Below are 25,193 nucleotides of genomic sequence, written 5' to 3' on the forward strand. Positions count from 1 at the left end.
AAAATTTGGGTTCAAGGTTATTATTTGTCAAATAATTTTTAAATATATTAATAATATTTATATATAGAAAGTATATATAAAATTGGTGAAATATTATACTATTATACTATTATACCGGTCTTAATAGATATTTTACTTTATAAATTTATTTCATTGTCTTTGTCCGTTTAAAATCACTGTAAATATTCATATATTCGTTTCTAATAATAAATATAATCTGTATAGTCTATATAATCATTTTTTATGATATGTACATGTTATCTTTTCATTTCAAAAAAAGTTTTCATTATATTCAAAATTGTTTTTAGAAATTACTGCTTCGAGTTATGATATGTTTAACGTAGAAGATGATCCGTGCATATTCCAATTAAATAAATTTTTACTTAAATTGTTATAACTTGGAAGATAAGAATTAGATCATAACAGTTTCTTGATAGAACACATTTATGTGTTTCCTTATTAATCTTATTATAATTTATTTATTTATTTTATAAAGTTTGAAATTACTTATTTAAAATAAATATATGTTATATATTTTTATAATTTCATGAAACGTACGAATATTTTTTTTAATTGTTCAATTTAATAAAGAAAATTATATTTCGAAACTATTATTACCTATAAAAACATTATTCTACTCTAATTATATTCAAATATTATAAAATAAAATAAAATAAAACAAAAATATTATATAAACAAAAATAAGAAAAAATGTTTTCAATTAATATTTTGATTTAAATGATTCTCAATATAAATATCTATAATATTTATAAATTTCTATAAATATCTTTTCAATATAATAATCTATAACGAAAAAAATTTAGTTTCCTTTTGATGATTATATGTTTTATAAATAATAATGATCATTATATGTTTTATAAATAATATATATATATATATATATATATATATATATATATATATATACAAGATATACAAGATTTTCCGAAAAATCAATCGTTTAATATCTGAATTTTTTTATTAAATCTTAAAATTTCAATTTATTATCTTTATTAAACTTCAATCATATAATAATAAAACTTTCATCGCAAATAATTATCTAGATATAGTTATTAATTGTTTAGATAATGAATAAATATTAGTCATTCTTAATTCTTATTTACAAGCAATAATCCGTTTATAAAACAAATATTTAAAAAATTTATATTTTTCAATCATTTTTCTGAAAAATCTTTCGGAATTATTATTTTATTTAAAAAGGTATAAATTTTTTTTGTGAATATTTAAAAAAGAAATTATTATTTTTAGTTTTTGGATATTGGATCTCAAGATGTATATAAATGTATACAAATACAATTTTACGCTATTTCTTGGAAGAAATTCAGCGACATATACGATCCATTAGCTCTAAATCGAATCTTTCGTCTACACCTGTTCATTTTTTCCATATTCCGCATTTACAATCAATTCTAATTTAGCTCAGACATTGTTTCAAAAAATTTCATGTATCTATACAACGAGAATTCAAGTCGTCTCGATCCTAAATATAGAAATACAATTCCTAATAAATAAAGAAGAAAAATTTTCAAATTTTCTTTTGTTCTTATTGAATTATCAATACAATTTAGAAAATAGACAATTGACAATTAAAATAGAAAATAGACAATTAAAGGAATAAATTCGATAACAATTTTTTTTATAAAATGAATTATTTTTTGTTCCATCCAGATTTAAAATTTAGAAAATTTGATTGACAATTTTTCCTCCGAAAGGATATTTGAGAATAAAGATAGTAATTATTTTAGATAATTTCCTTTGCGAATCTATTGTTTGAAATAATTGTCTGAAATAATTTCAGTTTCATCAAATATCATTACAAAGTGATTTTAATTCAATTCAACATACTATGGAATTTGAGTGACATTGTTCCTTCAATGTGCCCCTATCTGTGTAATTGATTGTCCAATTGAGGTATCTCGTTCTTAATCTTCGTTACACTTTTTGATTAAAGTTGAGAAAAAAGGAATTCCTAAGAAAGTTTGGTTGATGTTTTCGATATTTAAGATCACGAGAAATTCTCAAATTGACAAAATTGCTATAAAATTTTCTTTACAAATTGTTATGAATATGGAAATATCTTTAAAAATGAAATTTTATCATTTATCATTTGGAAATATTGATCATTTAACAATTAATTATTGTTTATAATAATAAATATAATAGGTTTTTTCCATGTAATTTTTTAAATCAGAATCAAATCAACTTCATCCAATTATATAACATTCTATTTCATTCCGAGCTTATAGAGAAGGCTTTAGAAATATCGAGTCAGTCTATCGATTCTTTTTTGTTTTCATCGTTAGAAAACATTATAGCGAAATGATTTGAGTCATTCGAATTGAACATTCAATTTGGTGTGGACTATTAACGCGCGGCTATAAGACAACAAGTTTACGATCGTGCATCGATTCGAAACAAGAGGATGGTACACAAGTCTGGAAGTGGATATTTTGTGGTAGCCACACGTACAGCAATAAAAATAAAAAGGTAATGGATACAGTCGCGCGCTGTTCATTGAAGACATCGTTGTATTATCGCAATAATGCTGCAGGTTTTTCAATCTTTAGATTTTTTCATTTGAGCTTTTTCTCTCTCTCTCTTTCTTTTTTTTTTCCAACTTTGTTTCTCTTATAGATTCATTTCGTTACTATTTTTATTTTTCAAAGGGATAAAATAAACGCGAGCAGGGAAAAATAAATTGCACACGTATCACTATGACAGAAAAGTTCAAATTATATAGTCTCCCTGGATGGCGTTATATCGATGCCATTGAAAAAGAAAGCCTAGATATCGAGATATCGCTTCAAAAGTCGAATTCTATTGTGAATATAAAATATAATCGAATTTTTGCTTTTCTTTTTTTTTTTCTCGTTTGAAAATTGAAAAATAAATTAGAATTCTTTAGCACGAGATGCGATATATTTGTAAAAATAAATGATCTTTTCGTTTTCCTTTCTTTAACTTAGTATTCATTGTGGAATGATATATTTTTGAAGAAATCATGTTCTACAGATAAAAAATATATAAAATTAGACATTTAATATTTTAAAGTTATTATATCTTAATTATCATTGAAAGTTCATATTCGTTCTTAATGGAAGACAATATTGCCGTAACATTTACATATATCTACGATAAGAGGAACCAGATGGCTTATATAGAAGTTTTGCGGTAAATCAAGATTTTCTACACGAACTTGCAAAATTATTACTTTGGAAACATACCAATAAATGTATCTTTAATGATTTTGTACAAATATTAAAATTAAATTAGTTAAAATTTGCAATAAGATTTTCTGCAAATATAATAACGAGTAACGAGATGTTCGATCGATTGAAATTATACATTGATCGCACGGTAAAATTTTAAACGAAATAAAATAATGGAACGTAGTTTTTTCTTCAAATGAAAACTTGTATCTAAATATTAACATCATCGATTAATCATCGATTATTTGAATAACAATCAAAATCAAAATTTAATTAAATTAATTGCAAAACTGTTCAAAGGAGGTAAATATTATAAATCGTTTGAAAAGATGATATAAAATGATATATTATGCTGGTGGTCGGATAATGAACAAATCCGCATTTTAATGCAGTTTAATTAAATTATTCAACCGCTTTTCCATCATAATAATAATCTTATGGCACATGTCAAGTATTCGATAGAACGATAGCTATAAGATCAAGAATATAAATAGTGAAAATAAAAAATTATAATTATTATATAATTATAATTATATTTATTACATAATTTTATATTATATATATAATTTTATAATTATGATTATATTTATTATATAATTTTTTATATTAATTTTATTATATAATTTTTTATATTAATTTTATTATATAATTATATATAATTATATATTATATTTATAGAAATTATAATTATAAATCTTTCTCAAATACTTTCTTTTTCAAAAGACACAAGACGAAAAATATTAATTTTTAGAAATCAATTTTTAGATATCTGAATTGGTGGGACTTGAATGGTTAAAATTCATCTTAATAACAATTAAGAATGTAAATGGTGAAAATAAGAAATTATAATTATTCTTTCTGAAATACTTTCTTTTTCAAAAGACACAAGACGAAAGATTAATTTTTAGAAATTAAATATCTGAATTGGCGGGACTCGGATGGTTAAAATTCATCTTAAAGAGAAATTTTCATGAGGTTGAGTGGTATTTTCTCTGATAAAAGTCCTCGTGTAACTTCACTTTCATGTTTGAAAAAAGAGTTTTGAAGAAAGGAAAAGAAACACAAAATTGTGCATGATATGTATCATTGTAACGAAACAACACGAAACATTTTAAATCGAACCTCCGCCCCGGAAATGTATGTTGGAAGAGAAAAAAGCATTAAAATGCTCGCAAAAGTTAAGTGCACGCTTTCTATTTCTCGTACATGATGCGAAAAAAAAAAAAGAAGCAAGCAAAAGATTGATCTCGAGCAGTTTGTCGAATTTGCCTGATTATTCTAATTTCGTAATAATAACGGCTCAATGAATTAATTATTAGTTGTTTTTGTCGAGATTCTTCATCGACAAATAATTACGGTTTTGTTAATTCATCGGATAGTACTAAAAAAACTTGATAATAATTTTTAAATTTTAAATTTTGTATAATATATAAATTTTATTTTTAATTAAATTTAAAATAATATAGGATTTATTTATTAAATATAGATTAAAATAGTTAGTATTGAAGCTATAAAAAAAATAATTTAAAACATTATTCGATAAATATTTAAGTATCAAGAGCATGAATCTCAACTTTGAAAATAGAAAAAAATATGATGATAATAAAATTTATATAAACTTTTGGAATCGGATATTTTTTCCAACATCGGTTGAAATAATTTGTGCTCAAGATATGCCATTATAATTTTACTCGATCAAATATTTGCCGTTACTTTAGTGGATGATTTAGTTTTGATGTTTTGTATATTACTATTCTTTTTTTATTGATCGATAATTAGTCGTTATTTCTATTGCCTAAGAATGCTGGAATATGATATCATGGTGCAAATATTCTCTCTGCTTTGCATACATGTTGAATTAAAAAACCTTTTATGTTCGAGAAATCCAGCGGAATTAGAAGTGGCAATTATTTGGTATTGGAAGAACGATTGAATGTGAATTTTGTGAGGTGAATGAAGAGATAAAGAAATTTTTTTAATTGCAGAAATATAAAAAAATTTTAATTATAAAAAATAAGAGATTAGAAAAAAGATAAAATTAAAAAAATATTTTGTAAATTTGATAGATATTTTATCAAAAATGAAGTTAAGAATATGAAAAAAAAAGAAAATTATAAATTTCCAATCTAGAGAGACGATAGATTAAATTTTGTTTAATCTATTAATTAATAAAAATTAAGTAAAGATTTATATTGTAAAGATAATATTATAAAATTTATTTATAATATTGTTTGTAGATTTAATGTTGCGCATCATAGTTGAAATAATTTAATTAAAGATGAGTATCGATAGTTATATCGAAAACAAGCGAAGCTAAGGAACGAGTAAAAGGAACAAGTTAATTATATCTTTCGTGAATAAAATCGGTCGAGCATGAAATTTTATAGTACTCGGATAGATAATGTTATATCTTGCGAAATTTGATAAACAAGACATTGAAACGAACGTTAATTTCAAAGATATTAACAAAAATTTTCGTTAATTAAAATAATTAGAATGAAAAATGGGATCGATTTCGATATATTATTATGTAAGTATACATTCTTGCAAAAGTTATTAATTAATATTGATAAAAAATAGAAAAATATATTTTATTAATTTATTTAATGAAATTAATTTTCATTGTTCATGTATAGATTAATTTTTCTAATCTAATTGATTCATAGAAGAAATATATTATTTTTGAATAATTTGTTTAAACTTATTTTTATATAAATTTTTTTCATTTTTAGAAAGAATAGAAAACAATATAACTATTTATTTTTCAAGTAAACTGTATATTTAATATTATTAATTATATATTTATAAAATATCATTTTTCTTGCTATTTCTTTGAAGGAAGAAAATCTTATTATTTCTTATTTAATTTTCTTAATTATACTATGCAATTATACTGCAATATACTATACGCATATTTTTAATTATTATTATTATTATTATGGAATCAATCAGATATGTAACAAATTGTCAGTTAGAATAATTAAAATCCGAGTGACGAAAAATAAAGAATGATCGTTATTTTTGATTCGATCAGAGTAGGCAATACTTTTTGTTCTATATCGCATCGCTATTTTTCAAGAATTATTTCACGCAACATCACTCTTAGTCGTGAGACGTCGTGTCAAACTACGCGGGACATGTAAAAATGTTACATGACTTGACAAATATCGCGTATTTATCGTTCGTCACAAAGCATACACGCGATACAGCTTATACCTTTTACGAGTAAATATAAAAATAGAGTTAAAGTCAATGTCGCGGTAGCAATTGTATCGTGGTTCAACGTCGCGTTCGTCCGTTTATTCTTCGAATCTTTTTTCTATTGATTCTCTTTATTTCTCTTGTATTTAATACCCGTAAAAAGAATTTATTTGAAAGCTACCTATGAAAGCAAAAAAAAAAGATAGATAGATTAGAGAGAGAGAGAGAGAGAAAGAGAGAGAGAGGTGATTTTAAAATTGTATAGGATAATTTTTTAATCATTGAATTGAATCGTAAATTTATCTAAATGAAATTAAGATACCAATACAAGATATTGAGAATGAACAATTTCAAAATGATCAATAACGAATAATAATTAACGATTGATCTTATTATAGAAATATATCTCGAATTTATTTTATATATAGGATGAAATCTCTATTTTTACGTCTTAAAATTAAATTTTCTCTAAGTTTTTCTTTTTTAATTAAATTTTATATTTAAAAAAAATTAGAAGATAAGAACGAAACAGTTGAAATTTAGAAAGAAACATCGATAATTGATATATGTCAATTTTAAATGAAACTTTATCCAATTGTTCTTTGTGTTAATTTAAGAATTCTGGAAAAAATATAATAAAATTTTTAGATTGATTCAATAAACAATTGTGTGAAATTTCATTAAAATCAATATTTATTATATTAACCAATTAAATTGATATTTCTTTGTTACGATTATAAAACTTGATCAAAGTTTAATTTTCTTTTATTTTTTTGTGCAATATTATATTATAAAAGGAATGCGCCTTTGCTCGAATTATCTCTTTAATCGATGTGAAACAATCATATAAAATTTTCTCGTTTCTGTAAATGTTATTATTACGATTTATCATGTCTTACATCACATTTTTTTAATGATATTCTTCGATACCCGATATTAACTGGATAATATGTTCATTTCAATGAAACGATATCGAAATTCGTGCTCTTGATTTTATCCGTTTCTCTGCTATTATTTTCGCTCTAAATCACTTCGAAAATTATCCCTTTTTCGAACGACAATAGACAAAAGAGAAATTATGTCGTACTTTAACGATAATATTCTTCTTGTCGAAGGAACATGATCAACTATCGCAATTCCTTTTTGAAACATTTTAAATGGTTCCTTAAGATTTCGATCAATTTCCCAATAGAAAGTGAGCAGAAATCGAGAAAGAGATAACGTAATTACTTTCTGACTCAACGATATCCAAGATCTCAATTTTATATTGTAGGTAAAAGGAAAAGTATCGATAATCTATGGATTATATTAATAATCTGAGATAAAAAGGTTTTGACGTAACTTTCGGCCCACATCGATATTGCGATTTAAGATTTCAATATTTAACGCAACGATGTAATCAGCTGGTTAAACAAGGGAAGAAAGAAATTTATATCTTTATAATATTTAATCATTAGGAATTCATGGAATAATATTATACCGTATTTTATCTTAGATAGATAGATAGAAATTTGAATTAAAAAAGAAATAAGATTTTGAAAATGTGGAAATTTTGTTTCATTAAATTTATCGAGTATGAGAGTTTTATAGAAATTTATAGAATTTTGTAATTTATAATCGGCCTGTGAAATTCATCGGAAATGTTTTCCTATTTAATAAATTCAATTATATGTGTACTACGTATACAAAAATAACAATTAAAGCGAAGATACAATTAAAGCGATAGAAATAATAAATTAGTCGACTATCATTTGATTAATAAATAATAACAATTTATTGACTTGAGAAGTTTGCGATAGAGATAAAAAAACTGTTGATAGTGAGATATAGCAAGTATTCTTGTTATAAAAATAGCGTTAATTAAATTTTGAGAGATTAAATTTTTCGAATTTGAACATATCCAATTGTAATTATAAAAATATATATGATAAATATTAGAAATGAATGTTAGTTATATCATTTATAGTTTAAGTTATATCATTTTTTTCATTAATCATAATTGCTTTTTCTTACAATAAGTAAATAAAATAAATAAAATTTAACTTGAAATCAATATCAAAATTATACAACACAAAATTCTTTATAACTGAAAAAGCTGATGATGAAAAAAAGTTCATTAAAAAGTCTTAAATCGTTAGTGGATTTCAACTAATAGAGAAACAAAAAAAATTACGATTTTAATTTTTTTGATAGAAATTAATTTAAATTTTTACGATACAAAAGAATGAAAAAGAAAGAGAGAAAAAAAATTAAAAGAAAAGAAAATCGCGTAACTGCGATAATAAAAAAGATAATCGATCCGACATAAATCGGAATAAATGGGCATAAAAGACGGTAATGACTTGGCCATTAATAAGTGGATACTTACAATACACAACCATGGAGGAACTCGCGGACTGCTCATCCGCATAAGTGGATATGACGCACTTGTACTCGCCAGTAAGATCGATACCGGGCTTATTCAATTTCATGGCTCGATACGTGGTGTACGGATCGTCGCTGGCTTTGTACTTCAGGTCGACGTACTTCCGCGTGATGTCCCCGGCCAAAGGGTCCCTACCGTATATCCATTGGTAAGCCACTTCGTTGGCGTTGAAGAACCATTTTACGACTAATCCCTTGCTCGGCGTGTCCTCGAGATCGTAGTCGCAGTCCAGGATCACGTAATCGGTGTCCTTGGCTTTCACCATTGATGGTATGTTCTTGGATTTTATTACCAGCTGCCAACATTCTGAAAAAAAAAAAAAAAATAAAAACAGTAAAGATGAGAAAAAAGAGAAAAGGGAATAGAATGAAGATAAAAATGCTTCTTTTCTGATATTTTTTTTTCTCTTGTTCTTAATTTTCGCATTAATGAATTCATAAAATGAAAATTACGCGAAAAAAGAAAATAATAATAATTTTTAATCAATACATACAAAATACATACAAAATACATAAAATTAGAAGATTGAAAACTAATAAAAAGTTGAAAGAATAATAAGAAATCATGATAATTAATGAAAAAAATCATCCAATCGCTTTCGAATTTTCGAAGATTCGTTGTATTTTCTTTTTCTATTTCGTTGATATTATAATAATTATTGTACAAATGAATTCATACATTGCGTTGGTTACTTATACGTTGTATAATAAATGATATGAAATGGAAATTTAACTATTGTTTAATTGTTACTGAGAATTATTACGATTATTGTAGCAACGAGATGGTCACGTAATTATTCATTGTAGACCAACGTTGCCTTGAGTATATTGCGACGAATTTTCTCTACGAGCAATCCACTTTTTACGCGAATACGAACAAAGTTTAAAAATATTTTAAAATTCATAAGCAATACACGGTAGAAAATCATATCAACTTTGACGCATATTTTATTCGTTCATTGTTTTGCTCGTTTTGAAAAAATTGTACAGAGTTAAGGAAGTTCGTTAAGCGCTTTATACATAATAATGTAAAATAATATTTGTGCAGCGGTATAGTGAATTTCATATAATAAGTAATATATGTTGTAAATAATTGTTGTTTCGTTGTATAATTGTGAAAAAAGTAGTGTGTTTCAAGAAAAATAGCATATTTTAACGAAAATATAATGATGAAAAAATATTTGAAAGTATTTGTGGATAAACATTCAAATATATAGATTGTCTCAAACAGAAAGCATAGTTTCATTTTGATGAGATCCGCTTCTATTTTTCCTTATACATTTGTTTAAAATTTATAATATATTTATTTAAAATTTTGCTCTCAGTTGCTTGCCCAAAAAGCAAACATTCGCCGAAAATGATTCACTAACGATAGCAAATCCAGAATACATTATTTATTTATCACCATTTACCGAAGTGATGCATTTATCATCTTATATGTTTGTAACGCTGCAGCATTTACAATATAATTACACGTACATCTTTTTATGTATTTATTGTAGTTATAAAATGTTGTCGTTATCAAATCTGTAAATTAATCTTTGTTTTTTTTTATTTTTTTTATTAATATTAGAATTAGATGTTGACTTCTAATATATATATATATATATATATTGTAGAAAGAATGTATATTTTAAGTAAATGAATAAAAATGAAATAATGTAATGGAAATAAATAAGAAATAATACTAATTGATTTGTGTAAAAAAAAACTCGAAAAAAATAATATATATATTTTTAAAATTGTATTTCGATAGAAAATAATATAATATTATATTGAAAAAATAAAAAATAATACTAAAAAAAATTGCATCGAATTTAAAATATTTGAAAAGCCAAAATGTTATAAACATGTTTCAGTTATTTTTCCAATCTTATCAAAAATGCGAGCAAATCTCTTTCTAGAACCGCCAATATTAGCATTACCATCGAGAAAGAGCTTCGTGCAATCACAATAATTATGCGAAAAATAAAAAAGGCAAATGGATGGTGATAATTATGAAATATCATTTTCACGGAAGAAATAGTTTGCTCGCCTCGTAAGAAAGAAAGCTTCTTTCATCCAGCCAGTTTTCTCAGACTCTTCTCCTCTCCATCCAGTATCTTTTTTGTTACGCGTAAACGCTGGACGTTCCTGTGTGTCTCGCTTCTTTTGCCAGCTGGAAAGTTTCCGGGAGTGGAGAGACACGTCGCTTTATCCACGACGAAAGTTCGAAATTTATGGGTGGCAGTCGCGCGAAAATTTTCACTTTTAGTTGGGCCACGGCGAACTTATACGTTCCTACGGATATCTGAGAAAAGTTACCCGACCGCGAAACTATCTACGTGGAAAACGTTCAATATCCATCGTTGGAATTGTGCGTGATCGTGTTTTTCAGTTTTCGCCATTCACCGACTCGCATTCCTATTCTAATCTTGTCAGGATAGCACAATAGTTGAGAAATGTAACCGGTAGCTAGGATTTTTCGGCCATTGTAGAAGCATTAGAAACGAATCGAAAGAATAAAAGAATAAAAGGAATAGAAGATAAAATGGAAAATAGCCATTTTAGAGATATTATTTTATATTGAATATTGGATCTTTCGTGTAATTGGATAATGGAATATCGTTAAAGCTGGATAGAGAAGAAATTTTTAAAAGACAAGATACAATAATACAGATTATAATGATTGATGTTAAGCAACGAATATTTTTATCATTAAAATTATTAGATTTTCATAAAAAAATTATACTTTTTTAATAACTTTTTATTTTATTTCTATCAATTTTCTATCTATAATTTTGTAAATTATATTTCCGATTCGAGTCTTAAATAATTTGAAAGAAATACATTCGTTTCTCTTCAAATTTCATTTCTTTAATTCACGAATACTATTGATCAAAAAGATATTTTGAATTTTTGGTCCTTGCAAATATTATAATTTTAATATTTTTATTTTACTGGAAAAATAATTAAAATAGAATTAAAATAGAAAATTCATTAAATAAAAATCATAAAAGACCAATTTTTTTACTTTTAAGTAAAATAACAAAAGAAAAAGATTTGTACGCCTAATAATTCTGAAGACAATAAAAATACTTTTATAAAAAGAATTTTTGTGAATATTTCTAAATTAATGAAAAATTATATTGAAAAAAAAATTAATAAAAATTGTATTCGAAAGAACTTTTTATTCTCAAAAATAAAAAATTAATTGTTATTATATGATATTATAATTGTTTATTATATTACTATACAATATTATTATACTATACGGTATTACTCGTTATTAATTCACAATAGTATTTCAGATAATTAAATGATTAAAATATATCTATTTATGATGCGATAGATCTCAAATTTTAGCATTTTTTTTACAAGAAAAAGCACAATAAAGAACTTTTTTCTTATTTCTATTTTAATTTCTAATTTATTTTGAAAGATAATCAAAGCATGAAAAAAATCTCTTTATCATTCGTGATATAGGATAAATTAACCGAAACTCGATCGAATTGTTGTTCGTTAATCGTTCCCATAATGAAATCAGTTTTTTATATTACAAAGATATGGAACTCTCGGTCTAGAAGTTTTCCACTGTTTCTGCTCGTAATTCCTGTTTGCGAATAAATCCTAAAGTAACGCGGAAAGAACACTGGTAACTTTGTCAACTTTGATTAAGAGGCTGGTTCGCCGCGCAGTTTCAAAGGACCGAAGCTACATTTTCCAACGAGAGATATAACGGACGTTGCAAATAAGGCAGCGCGAACCAAATCTATGTATTCGTACTGGAGAGTTTACAACGATATACATCATGATAACTTGGCGGAAAGGTCGTCAGAAGTCGAAGAGTGTTCTCCGATGTATATCGCGAATCAGTGTCTTTGAACTAGTTCTGAATATACGTACATACTGTTATAAACCATTCCACCAGGTGCCATTTCATCCGTTCAATCTGTTTATCTTCAACTCAAGATTCCACCAATTTTCATTCATAGCTTCCAGGCAATGATGTTTCCGTACGTTGCCTTTTACTTAATCGGAATATTGTCTCTCGTTGAACACGATTGGTTTGAAAGTAATAAAGATGCATTAGATCGTTCGCTAAATTCTCTTCTCGAAAATTATTTGTATATTTCTTAATTGTATTCGTTAGAAAAAGGAAAAAAGTAATTAATATTAATGACGAGAGAAAATCAAAAAATTTCGAAGATATTTAAGAAGAAAGTACAAAGGATTTTAGTGAAAAAATATAAAAGCTGAAGCGAGACGGATTTGAATTGTCAAACGAGCGTGAAAATGAAGCATAAAGAGGGATCGTAAGTAGAGAGTTTCTCGTTCGAGAAGAATTCAATTTATGTACGTTTACCGCACAAGAGAACGTGTACCGCGGTTGTTATATTATAACACGATCGTAATAGCAATGATAATAGAGCAGCTGTTTGTTCAGCCGATAATAGTGAAACAATTTCAAGGATAACAAAGGGATGGAATTACATCGTTCGATGCTTGATGAAAGCCGAGATGAGAATAAAGCGAAGAGAGGAGTGAATCTTGTGTTTCCACGATGTTCAAGCGTTCGTGGTTCATAAATTGTTAAATTGCTTAAATGGAAAGCTGAGAAAAACTTCGCTTGCATCTTGTCGTGTCGTAATCCGACCTGATGGCCTCGTTCCATTGCGTTCAGTTTGACTAACGTTGCTCTTCCCCGTCCAACTCCTTTTCTTCTTTTTTAAAACCTTTTTTTTTTTTTACAAATGCAATGCGAGCTTCGGCTTGACGAAGCGTGATTTATTCTTTCGATCAAGAAAATCGAAAAGAGATTAAATAGAAGTATAAAAAATATTATTCAAAAGAGAAATTTCGAACATGCGTTAACTAATATGCACTAACAATTCAATTACAATTGATAAATTATAAAAATAAAATTTAACAACTGTTCAAAAAAATCTACAAAAATTTTGTTATATCTGTATAATTATGATTCGTTAAATCTGATTCATTAAAAAAATTAAGCTACGATCTTCTATTTCGATTATTTCGATCGAATGTTTAAAATTTTCTTTTTTCAATATTATTGGTAATATTTTCAAATTCTCAAATATGTATTTTATGAACGAAGCTGTTCGACTCAGCAACCAATGTCTGATATTTGTCTGGCATTAAGCCTGAGAGTAAGCGATTTTCTTGACAACCCAACCATTATTTGTAACGAGTACAAATAATAAGGGGAAGCCGAGTTAACGACTTTGAATTATATGTAATATTTCGTTACATACATCGAGTCGCAATGATATTATGTATCGACACGTGAACATAATAAAAAATAGTCGTTTAAACATGCAATATACAATGACTGATACATTTCTGACTAATATCCGAGATGAAGATAATTTTTTTAAAATATATTTTTAATAAATAAAAATTAACAAATAAAATGAACAAAGCTGTATTTCTTCGTTATTATAGATATATTATAGATATATAGATATATAAGATAGATACATAAGATAGATATATAATATATATTATAGATATATTAAATTCATCACTAATAAAAATATATATATATAATCGATGAAATTTATAAATGAATTCATTTGAATTTTATAATTCTTTTTACAAAATTGTTTACGATTAAGTGTCATATAAAAACTTGTAGCATCTTGTTGGTGTATTTCTAACGGTATGTTTCTCAATTGCGTAGACAGTTTTCGTAGATACAGATCTGGATAGCGTCCTCAATTATGATAAATTGCGTATAATTATATCGAAGTCTGGCACGCTTCATATAAAACGAGGAGAATGGGGAATTGGAGGCAGTTTATCCAACTGATAAAAGAGTGAATGAAGGAAGGTGGGCACGGGAATGAATGATTTGCATGCTACCGACTTAATCAACACTCACACCTTATGAACGATCCTTTATCACCAACTACTGGACAAAGTCTCTTCGACCTGGTTATCACGATACGAAAAATGGTTGAACGTCATGCTCGCTAATATTTTATTCGGTTAGGCAGGCAATACAGGCAATAATCTCAAGCTTGCATCGTGTTTTCGATGTATATTTAGTAACCGATAATGATTGAAAGATGCATTCTTCGTTAAGAAGTATATAGGAGAGGAAGAGACAAAAAAAAATACACTTGACAATGAATTTTGGCACGAAGAGACAATTGATTAACTGTAATTCTTGTTTCTTGTTTTATTGTTTGTTATTTTTTTTTAGTTTTCCTTTGATTTTTATTTCAATTATATTTATATATCAATTTATAATTATCGAAATACTTTTTCTTTTACTTCTTCTTCTATCTATATTTTTTTGTGGAATGGAAGTCTTGAAAATAATAATAAATCAATAACAAATACTTGAATTTGATTAATATTTATTATTGATTTATATTTTATAATATGTAATTTTAATACTTTGTGTGAGTATTCACTGTATACGTAAGAGTATACATAAGAAAGTTTCTAAAATAAATTCTTTGTAAAGAATTAACGATGCATATACTCCACTTGCTCGTTATGCAGTTATTCAAGTTTCACTATTCCCCGAACTTACTACGTATTATTACGAAATCTTACATTACAGTTTATCATTAGGATGATGGTTTTGTTAATAAGTTTGTTAATTTTTAATAAAGGATTTAATAGAAGATATAATCGGTGTTTAATGTATTCGTTGAATATTTAGTTTTTAATATATTTTTATTTTATAGTAACGAAAGATGGCGAGAAATCATATTAGCGTCATTAAAAATCATTTCAATCTCTTCATAGTTGATTAATTACGTACGTATTAACGTAAACGGAAGAAAAATAATAGGAATAATACGAATTGCAAATTGTTAGTAAATTTACACAAATGCCTAGCATTTTAATTTAGGAATGCACTAGAGAATGAATCGATTGTAATTCTATTAAAGCTTCTTCTCATTCTCCCTATCTTGCTCGAATACAAGGAATATTTATTATTGAAAATTTTTAATCGAAAAAATATCGATATTCATTTAAAATATGTTAACAAATATTAAAAAAGATAAATAATATTAGAAAATACTTTGCAATTAATTGAAAAAAAATGATATATATATATATATATTTCTATCTCTTATAAACGTACTTAAATAAAAAAAATATTATAATTTTATTATATTTTTATAATAAAATTATAAAATGCCAGTATCTTTAAAAAATTAATTTGATAAGGATAAGAATTAAAAAAGAATAACTATTTCTTAAACCGTACTATTAATCACTTAATTTATTTTATTTTCGACTTTATTGAAATTAAAACTCTTTGATATTCGAGTTATCTAAAGTTTTTTATTTTCTTAGTTACTTTCTCAATCTCTTAGATTATAATAAAAATACGCAGATTACAATTTGCCATATTCGTTATAACTGTTCGAATAAGTATGAAACTTTCTCCAGATTTCCAGATCTCAATAAGAAATATTCACGATATTTCGTACATTCGTACATAATGAAAAATGTTAAGAACGAAGCTTCAAAGTGATTCGATGCACGTAAAAGTGACGATAACTTTATTTCTTCGTGACAAAAATATGCACACGAACAAAGTATCCCGAACTGCAAAGCTCACCTCCTTTGCGCGGCTTTTTCTTTTATTTCTTTCCCTTCAAAGCTATCGCACGACCGGATCTATACGTGTACTTCGAGAAGAAGGATATTTTTCATGCAAAGCATTCAAGGTACTTGGCCGAGAAAATCCTGCTTCGCGTAGAAACCGAGTTATTTTTCAAGAATGCCTTGTACAAAAACCATCCCTTGCTTGCGAGTGAATCTTTTTGCGTTTCATGATATTTGACGCCCGAAATTTTCTCAACGATTGGAAAAATGTGGCAATAAAATTTCACAGTGGACAAAATAGAATAAACGACCAAGATCGTATAAAGAATAGATAAAAGTTTATTCGACTCTTAGAATTCAAAGTTTTTACTAAAAATATACGCAAAGATTCAAAAGTGGTTATTGGAATTCTTCTAATATTCAATATCCTAGTAAATTTAAAACTAAGATGTTGAAAACTAAAATAAAATTCAAGTAATTTCTTTTAACGTAAAAAGAAAATTTGATAAAAGAAAAATTAATCGGAAATATCTAATCGTAGAAGACGATAGATAGTAGAAATAAATTATAATTTTTCATAATGGAATGAGTGAAAAAATTTTTGCACATAGATAGTTATAAAGTTTAGATGGTTAGAGGTATAAGAACGTATTGGATTTTGAAATTATTATGTAAATGCGTAAAATAAAAATTTGCGAAGAATACTCATTTCTGAATCAATTTTTTGATATATACATAATTGAGGATCAAAAAAAATAGAGTTTAAAATCGACGAAAATAAGAGTATCGTTTCATATTTAAATTATTATTTTATCATTATTAATTCTATATAATCAAAAAAGATGAATGAAAAATGTGGAAAAAAAAATTTTTAATAAGTTTGCGATTCGTATTTCAATTTTTTGGACCCAATTGCTTTAAGAAATCTTCGATAAAATTTGTTAATTTCTTTCGTTTGTAAAACACGACAAATCCCGATAATTTTCACTCGGAATAAGATGATATTGAAATCAATCCTTCTCGATTATCCGCGAAATTTATATAATAAAAACGGTATGATTCGCATTTCCATCTTCGCGATTGAAACATACTCAGACTCGATGTAATTTTCCAGAATATCGAGAAACAAGATTTTAGGTAGCTTGTTCCATCTCCCACTCCTGTCCCTATTCTACCCCTCTATCCTCCTACGAGGAGAATTTATAAACGTATTTGCATACACAATTTTCACGCTTAACCTCCTGGAAACGGGATTGAATTTAAGATAATAGCGAGCCGAATATGCATGAATTCTTTTTACCGGCCGCAACAATAAATCAGCGAAACGATATTCTAATATCCTGGTCTCGATTCATCCGTTTCCTGTCTACTATATCGTATTCGCTCTTTTCGTTTCTCTTCTTTTCCCTATCTTGTAATTTTTGAGACATGCTTTTGTTTCTTAAATTATTTTATTCTTAAATTATTTTCGCGAAAAAACTGAAAAATAAGAAAATCGGAATTAGTTCGATTTTTCTACAGCTTATCTAGAGAAATGATTAGAAAGGGAGACTTAAGAACTTAGGGAGGACTTAGAAAAAGAGTTTATTTTATTTTACTTTATCGTATCTTCCGCATTAAGAACAAGTTATTTTTATAAAGAAAGATATTGGATATTTCTATACTTAAGATTCAATTTATGAAAGATACACAACGATTTGAATAAAAGGCGCGTAATATATACGTAATTCAATAATCTGCAAATTAACATTAAAGAATGTGCATATAGACATGTGAGACAATTGAATATAAATTAGAGGGAATTTTACAAAAAATTTGCAAAAGTGATCGCAATTCTTTTCTGAAGATATAAAATTTGCATTGAGGTAATTTATATAGATATTGAGAAATCTTTATCTTATTCCAAAATGCATTCATAATTATTTCAATCGAATAATTTCATGCCTTATATTTCGTTTAATGATTGTAATTTATGATTTCTATTGATTTGTTGAGGAAAAATAGAAAGAAAGAAGAAAAAAGAAATTAAAAATTTTTATTTCAAATAGTTAAATTATTTCATTATTCTTAAATTATTTAAATCTGTTTAAATCTATAAATTATTCCGTCACTTAACAATTCATTGTAAGTTATCAATTTATCATAAGAAATTTTCTATAAGAATTTATAAAAGTTTTAACTTTTACTCTTTGATTTTCTTCAAAATATTTAATATTTTAATGCTTACAAAGCACTAATATCATATATATGTATATCATATACATATACATTCTCACATATTGATTCTTGAAAAATCTGCAAAAAATAGAAAGTCGAATTCCTAAGTACACTTGTCTCTGTAATCTTTATGATTCCGCTATCATGTCTTTAAATTCCCACGAAATTATAACTGACGTCGATAAATCGAAATGATTCCATAAATCCATTTTGGTCGTTTAATCCTATCTATGGACAAGACACGAAAGAAGCATTCGTAAATTCAATCTTTCTTTGTTTTTCTTTATCCATTTGATCTTATTCTTGTTCTTTTTTTATTTTTTCACATGCGCGGTCACGCGCAGCTTAAATTATATTAACTCGGTTCACGGCATACGCATGTGCAATTCTTGTCACACGGATTTTCTTTGTTGGATTATACAGCATGGTTCGCAATGTGCTGACCATACAATTAGGATTGAATTGCCGTCACGTATTGTTTTTCCGCCAATTGCGCGCTTTTTTGTTGTTTCGCGATTCCTCTTAATCTGACACGTATACAACGCGCTTAGTTTTTTTCACCGATCACTATTTTTTCTTTCTTTCATCTTTTATTAATATTTCGTATTGTTCGATTGTTCGATAAATATTGTTCAATAATTTTCTTTTTTCAGATAAATAAATTCTACTATTTTCAGATAAAAAAAATATTTACATATTATCAACGATATAAAATAGATTTTCATTTTGATTTTGATTTTAGATTAAAAAATTGAACAATTTTTTTCTATATATGTACTGTATACAGAGCGTATTCTAAAAATATATCACTTTAAAAAAATCTAAATTCAACTTAACTTTATTCATGAATTATTTCATGAATTACACACAACGTATGTTTCTTTGGATTAAATCTTTAGAAATGAAAATACAGCATAAATTTAAATTCCCTTAAAGTCAATATTCATCTAATAATATTTTTGCGATATACAATGGCTAATGAATTGCTAATCAATTGCGATGATGAGGTGAGTCCATCAACGTTGTAACGGCTTGTGCACATATACACGCGATTTACAAAATTCAAACGATAATCTCTTCGTAATACAATCTCTACGTTAATATCTCTCGGTTAATAAAATTAATATCGATAATACATAATGTGTCTTTTAATGTTTGAAATTTATTAAAGTTATTCGATTCGTTTTTATTATTTTTTTTTCTTCATTTGTATATAGATCAAAACGAAAAGATCAAGAAAAACTTCATTAATATTGGCAAACTATTAATATACAGATTTTTCAAATATTTTTGCGTTTAATTTCAATTAAAATTGTTCTCTCGGTATACAAATACAAAATGTTAATATACTCGTGAGACATCTTTAAATAGTTGATTTTAGAGATCAAAACAAACTGCAATAATGTTTATAATGCTTCTTTATTAAATTGTAAGTAATTGAAATTTGCGTTAGATGAAGCGAGATAGGAATAAAACGAGACAGCAGCGATATGACAGAAATAAAATTATCTCGTTTCATCTTCATATCATTTTGTTTAATGAAAACTTTAATTAATCGTGATTAATAATCAAATAGATTATGATTACAACTAATAGACTCATTAAATAAATTTCAATCGACATTTTTGTGTCATTTTATGTTTTAGAAAATATACAAAATTTTATTATACAGAAAAATTATTCAAAATTACGCGTTTAATGATATATTTCGAGGTCAGTGAAGTCGATTAAGATAATACAGATGAATAGGAATTTCGAATAAAGTTTTTAAACTTTTTAAATTATTGCACGCATAAAAAAAATCGCGATTAAAAAAAAAATAATATAAAAAACTCGATCGAGTATTCGGTCTTCGATACTAATCTGACTTACGGAGATCAGAAGTTCAAATTTGTATAATTGTATACATATTTAATTATTCATTTATGGATAATAGATATTTAAAAATGGTATTTTTTCGATTGTAAAAATTGTATAAGTTAATCGTGGTTATATTTTATTCTTATTCTCAAAGAATTCATTTTCTTCGATTTCTTAAACAAATCGTAACATTTCTCGATAGTTTAATAAATCTGATTCCTTTAATTTGTTAATTATTACTTTTTAATCAGAATTTTTAATAAAATTAATTCAAAACTTAATTTAGGCAAATCAATTCGAATGAAATTGTTTTTAATATTTATTCGATTGTAAAAATAGAAATCTTTAATAGATTAAGAGAATATATTCGTCGTACGATGAAACAAATTAATTCATCTTTCTCGCTTATTTATCTTTACTTAGCGTAAAATTTAAAATTTAGTATTCTCTCTATAATGGAATAAAATATATATGGTTTTCCAATACAACAGGATCGACCTTATTATTCGATGTGTATATACGTTATCTTTATTTATATTTAGAAAATAGGAAGTATTTACTTATTGAAAAATTATTGAAACAAAAAATTGTATAATATCGTAAAAATCTAACTTTTTGACGCAAGATTAAAAATTAATTCTCGTCCGGAGACTTGTAGGTGAGAATGCTGGTATATTTGCAGAGAAATGGATATAACTACGGAATATTAGTCGAGATTCTCGATGTAGCGGAAGAAAATAAATTATCGTGCATCGTTGCTTCGAAGCGATGCGTCCGTGTCACAAATTATTAGCCCTTGGAGGATCGTGTAATTTTGTTAAGTGGCAGTGGCCCCGGTGTATCGTTTATCGGCCATCGCGTTTCGTATACATACATCTTCGCGGCAAGATGGTACAAATACACAGACACGATACAATTAACACGATTACTTTACGCGGTGAAGTTAGGACTAGTCTCGGCCTAGTCTCTTGGCCGCAGTGTTCATTTCTCGTGTTTGTTCCTCGCTTGTGTACTTATCTCGACATGTCCACGTTGCGACGAAGAAGCGAACGGGGAATAGTTGATCTGTAATTAGCGGTCGTGGCGGGAATATTTCGGAGGAAAATAGCTATGGTGCATCCACAATTAATCTTCCTTTACTCCCTTCTCGGATTGTTCGAATAGGAAAATGCTGTAACGCGATACGACCTACGTTTTCTTCCTCTCTATACATCTGCTCGATTGAATTTCTCCCTCTTCATTTTGCGGGTATCGGCTTGAATTTGAATAATGCAACGACTATGACTATTCGCTTGGGCAGAGCGCGAGGGAATAAGACGAAGATTAGATCTTTGCCTGGATCTTCTTTGGCTAGAAAATTACAAAAATAAATAGGAGTGATAACGAGTGAAATATATTTCTTGATGGATTTAACATCGAGAGACGGAATCACATATATAGGTTTGTTTTTTTTAGTGATTAGCATTAAGGATCTCTTGCGTGGAATCAATTTAATTTTGTTGAAATGTTAAAACATTATGTTTTTTTTTGTTGTCTATATCTTTTAATGAAAGCAAATCTCATGTAAATTTGACGAGCAACTAAACTAATTAAATGGCAGATTATATTTATTATATCTATATATGTACGAGTATAAGGGATAAGAAATCATTCTATCTCCTAAGAAATCGTTCTTTTGTAAATTTTTTAGATGTCAAGTCCAATCTAATTAGAATCTTATTTCAATAGGAGAGAAAGTTTAAAAAATTCAGAATTTCGATGGTCGATATTAAAGCAAGAAAATTTGCGGTCAACATTTTCAAATCTAGCACGAATAAGTTTGTGAGATTACAAGGAAAAAATAGTTCGTTAGTATAATTTTCACTCTTTTCTCGCGGCATCTCCAATAGAATCGTAACACCGTGATTCTCGACTAATTAAAATCGCTGATCACATACAGATTTCGCAATTAGTTTTTAAAGTCGCTTCATTTCGCATTCATTTCTTTTCGCATTCAATTAAATAATTCTTCTGTAAAACCCGGTCACCGCCTGGACTAACGAACGAGTATTCTCAGAAACTCGTTCCGAGTTTAATACATCCGGCAGCTGTTACTTCTGCTGAGAATTAAGGGAATAAACCTTCGCTTTAAATTTTCAACGCGATTATTTAGATATCGATGAAACGATAAATTATATCTTTTGTGATCGATGAAGAAAAATTAACAAATAATTATTGTATAAAAAGAAATTCTGTGATTTATATTTTATAGCGTATAGCAGTAATTTCAATCGATATAATTAATTTTATTTCAAAAAGATTTGAAAGATGAACGATAAAAATTATTTATATCAATGATTGTAGACGATTGATTCGACAAAAATATAAAATATAATACGTGTTATAATTTTTAATGGCGAAAATCATAATATTCCAATTCGTATTTGATTAAAATTAAGATTAATATTAATGCAATTATTTTAAATGAAAAGAATACAAAATTATTTTTACGCGCTTAAAATAATTGAAATATAATTTTTAATTATAATATAATCAAAATTCTTTTTATTTTTATTTTTAATATTATCAGGATAAATATAAATTTTATATTATATTATTATATTATACTTAATAATAAAAGTAAGTAAAATATAATATATTTTAATAATAACTTATTATATATATTTTATTATCATATATTAAAATGATGATATATAAAATTTATTTGCGATTACATTTTTATATTTTTAATTTTGTACTTTAATAAGTAAAATATTTCATATACGTTCTACATAAATTTCATCGAATTTTACATAATTTCACATTTTTATAAATTCACACCAATCAGAAATGTTCGTAACGTAGTGTTACTTCAGACGTATCTATACTTTTTACCTAAGAATTACAAATATGGGAATTTATACTATTCGATCATAACATTTTCTTATCTGTTTATTCTTTCTTCTTGGTATTTGCCAAATTTATTTAATTCGGTTCTTAAAAAATTATTCAACTTATCTTATATTTTCAAACCCATAATATTTATATAATGAAACATATGAAATTAATATTCTGTATAAACAAATTTTCTTCTACTTTTTACGCATAATATTTAGCCTAATATAATATCTCGTTACAAGAAGTACGAGAGCCAATAAGATTCATCTGATTCTTTGGCTTTGTTCCTTTTGTTTAATCCACCATCGTTCTTAAGAATATTAAAATTATTTTCACATAAACACAACTTTATCTATTTATAATACTAATCATCTTTTCATATTTGAAAGGCTATGTATGATTTTTGTGTAATTCAATTACTCAGTTTCGAAGAATGTTAGCAAAGGCTAGATTAGAAAAAAGGTAAGAATCAGGCTGGGTAAGTGCATTTACACGGCATGTGCAAATCGTGTTACTTTTACAGACACGCCATTGCTCCGCATTCCCCCATACGTACATAGGTAGGAAGAGGAATGGAAGAGAGGGGTACGAGTTCCGTGCTTAGAACTGTGATTATATGGTTACTAACCCTTACGTCTTCATCTAGCAGAGGTTCTCCACCCATGTGTACTATAATGTATTCTGATAGCATATAATAGAGTTGCGCCACTTTTTGTTGTACTACGTTCGTTCATTGGTTCGTTCGTGAGCGTTGCTTGCCCATTTCTCTTTCTCCGTTAAATTATTAACATTGTGACATTACGAATCTGTATAAATAACAGATTGCCAAACGAAAAAGATTTTTCTTTTTTCTCTTTTCTTATAAAGTTTTTTTTTCTTGGAAAAAAATTTCTGAAAAAGATTTTTTCGAAATTGTGAATAAAGCGAAGAATTTTGGTATTTTATAATTATTCAAGTCTCTCGATTCTTTGATCTTTTGAAATTATTCTTCGTAATTATAAATTTTATAGAAAATATTTTCGTAAAATTGATTATTCCTTTCTAAGAAATAAAATTGTTTACGTATGACATCGTGCGATAAAATTCAGAGGAAAAAGAGATCTCACAATAATAAATCACACAGCGATAATCGGAGGAATTAAGAAACGACATTAAAATCAAAGTTATTCTCACAGTCGTTAATAGAGTTAAAGAGATTCGGGACAACGCATGCTCGAGCTATGATGCATGTCAAGTTGCAAAAGTTTCGCAACAAGGTTTGCATTGCATACGAGTTACGGGTGCCCATGTCGTCGCATCAACGAACTTGTAGGTAAAGTCAAGAGTCGTTGAGGTATTCGCTATAACTTTAAGAGTGACGAGCCGAAGGAAGGAAAGGGTGAATTTCGAAGAAGAAACAGGGAATGACAAACTTTCCAAAAGGATCGCTAACCGACAGAAACGCGCCGATAAACTCTTCGCGAATTACTTCCCTCTAGTTCTGATCGATCTTTACAGAAATTTTGATCAATTTGAGTTTCAATTTAAAAACTTGATTAAAAAACGATGAATCTATAAAAATAAAAAGAAATCTATAAAATACTTTCCTATTTATATAAATTAATTTATTATTAATCAGTTTAACTTAAATAACATAAATAAATTGATTTTAGGTTTTGTAATTAATTAGGTTTAGTACAATTTATGTAATTTGTATTAATATAATTTTCGTACAATAAATGAAAAAAGGAGAAAGAATAAATATCGGAATAAAACTGTGTCCTTTGCTCGAACACAAACGATTCGACACGATTAAAACGATACGTAAAC

General features: G+C 26.6%; 1 protein-coding gene across 3 annotated transcripts in view; it reads right to left on the reverse strand.

The window, feature by feature from the left end:
• The window catches only part of LOC409257, a 410,704-nt gene that overhangs the window by 18,249 nt on the left and 367,262 nt on the right, over positions 1–25,193 (reverse strand). For all 3 annotated transcript variants that reach the window (XM_026444608.1, XM_026444609.1, XM_026444607.1), the window contains one exon: positions 8,800–9,162. In XM_026444608.1, the coding sequence (XP_026300393.1) occupies positions 8,800–9,162 (363 nt within the window). The remainder of the gene's footprint in view (positions 1–8,799; positions 9,163–25,193) is intronic.

This window comes from Apis mellifera, linkage group LG13 (genome assembly GCF_003254395.2).
Source record: "Apis mellifera strain DH4 linkage group LG13, Amel_HAv3.1, whole genome shotgun sequence".
Classification (NCBI taxonomy): Eukaryota; Metazoa; Arthropoda; class Insecta; order Hymenoptera; family Apidae; genus Apis; species Apis mellifera.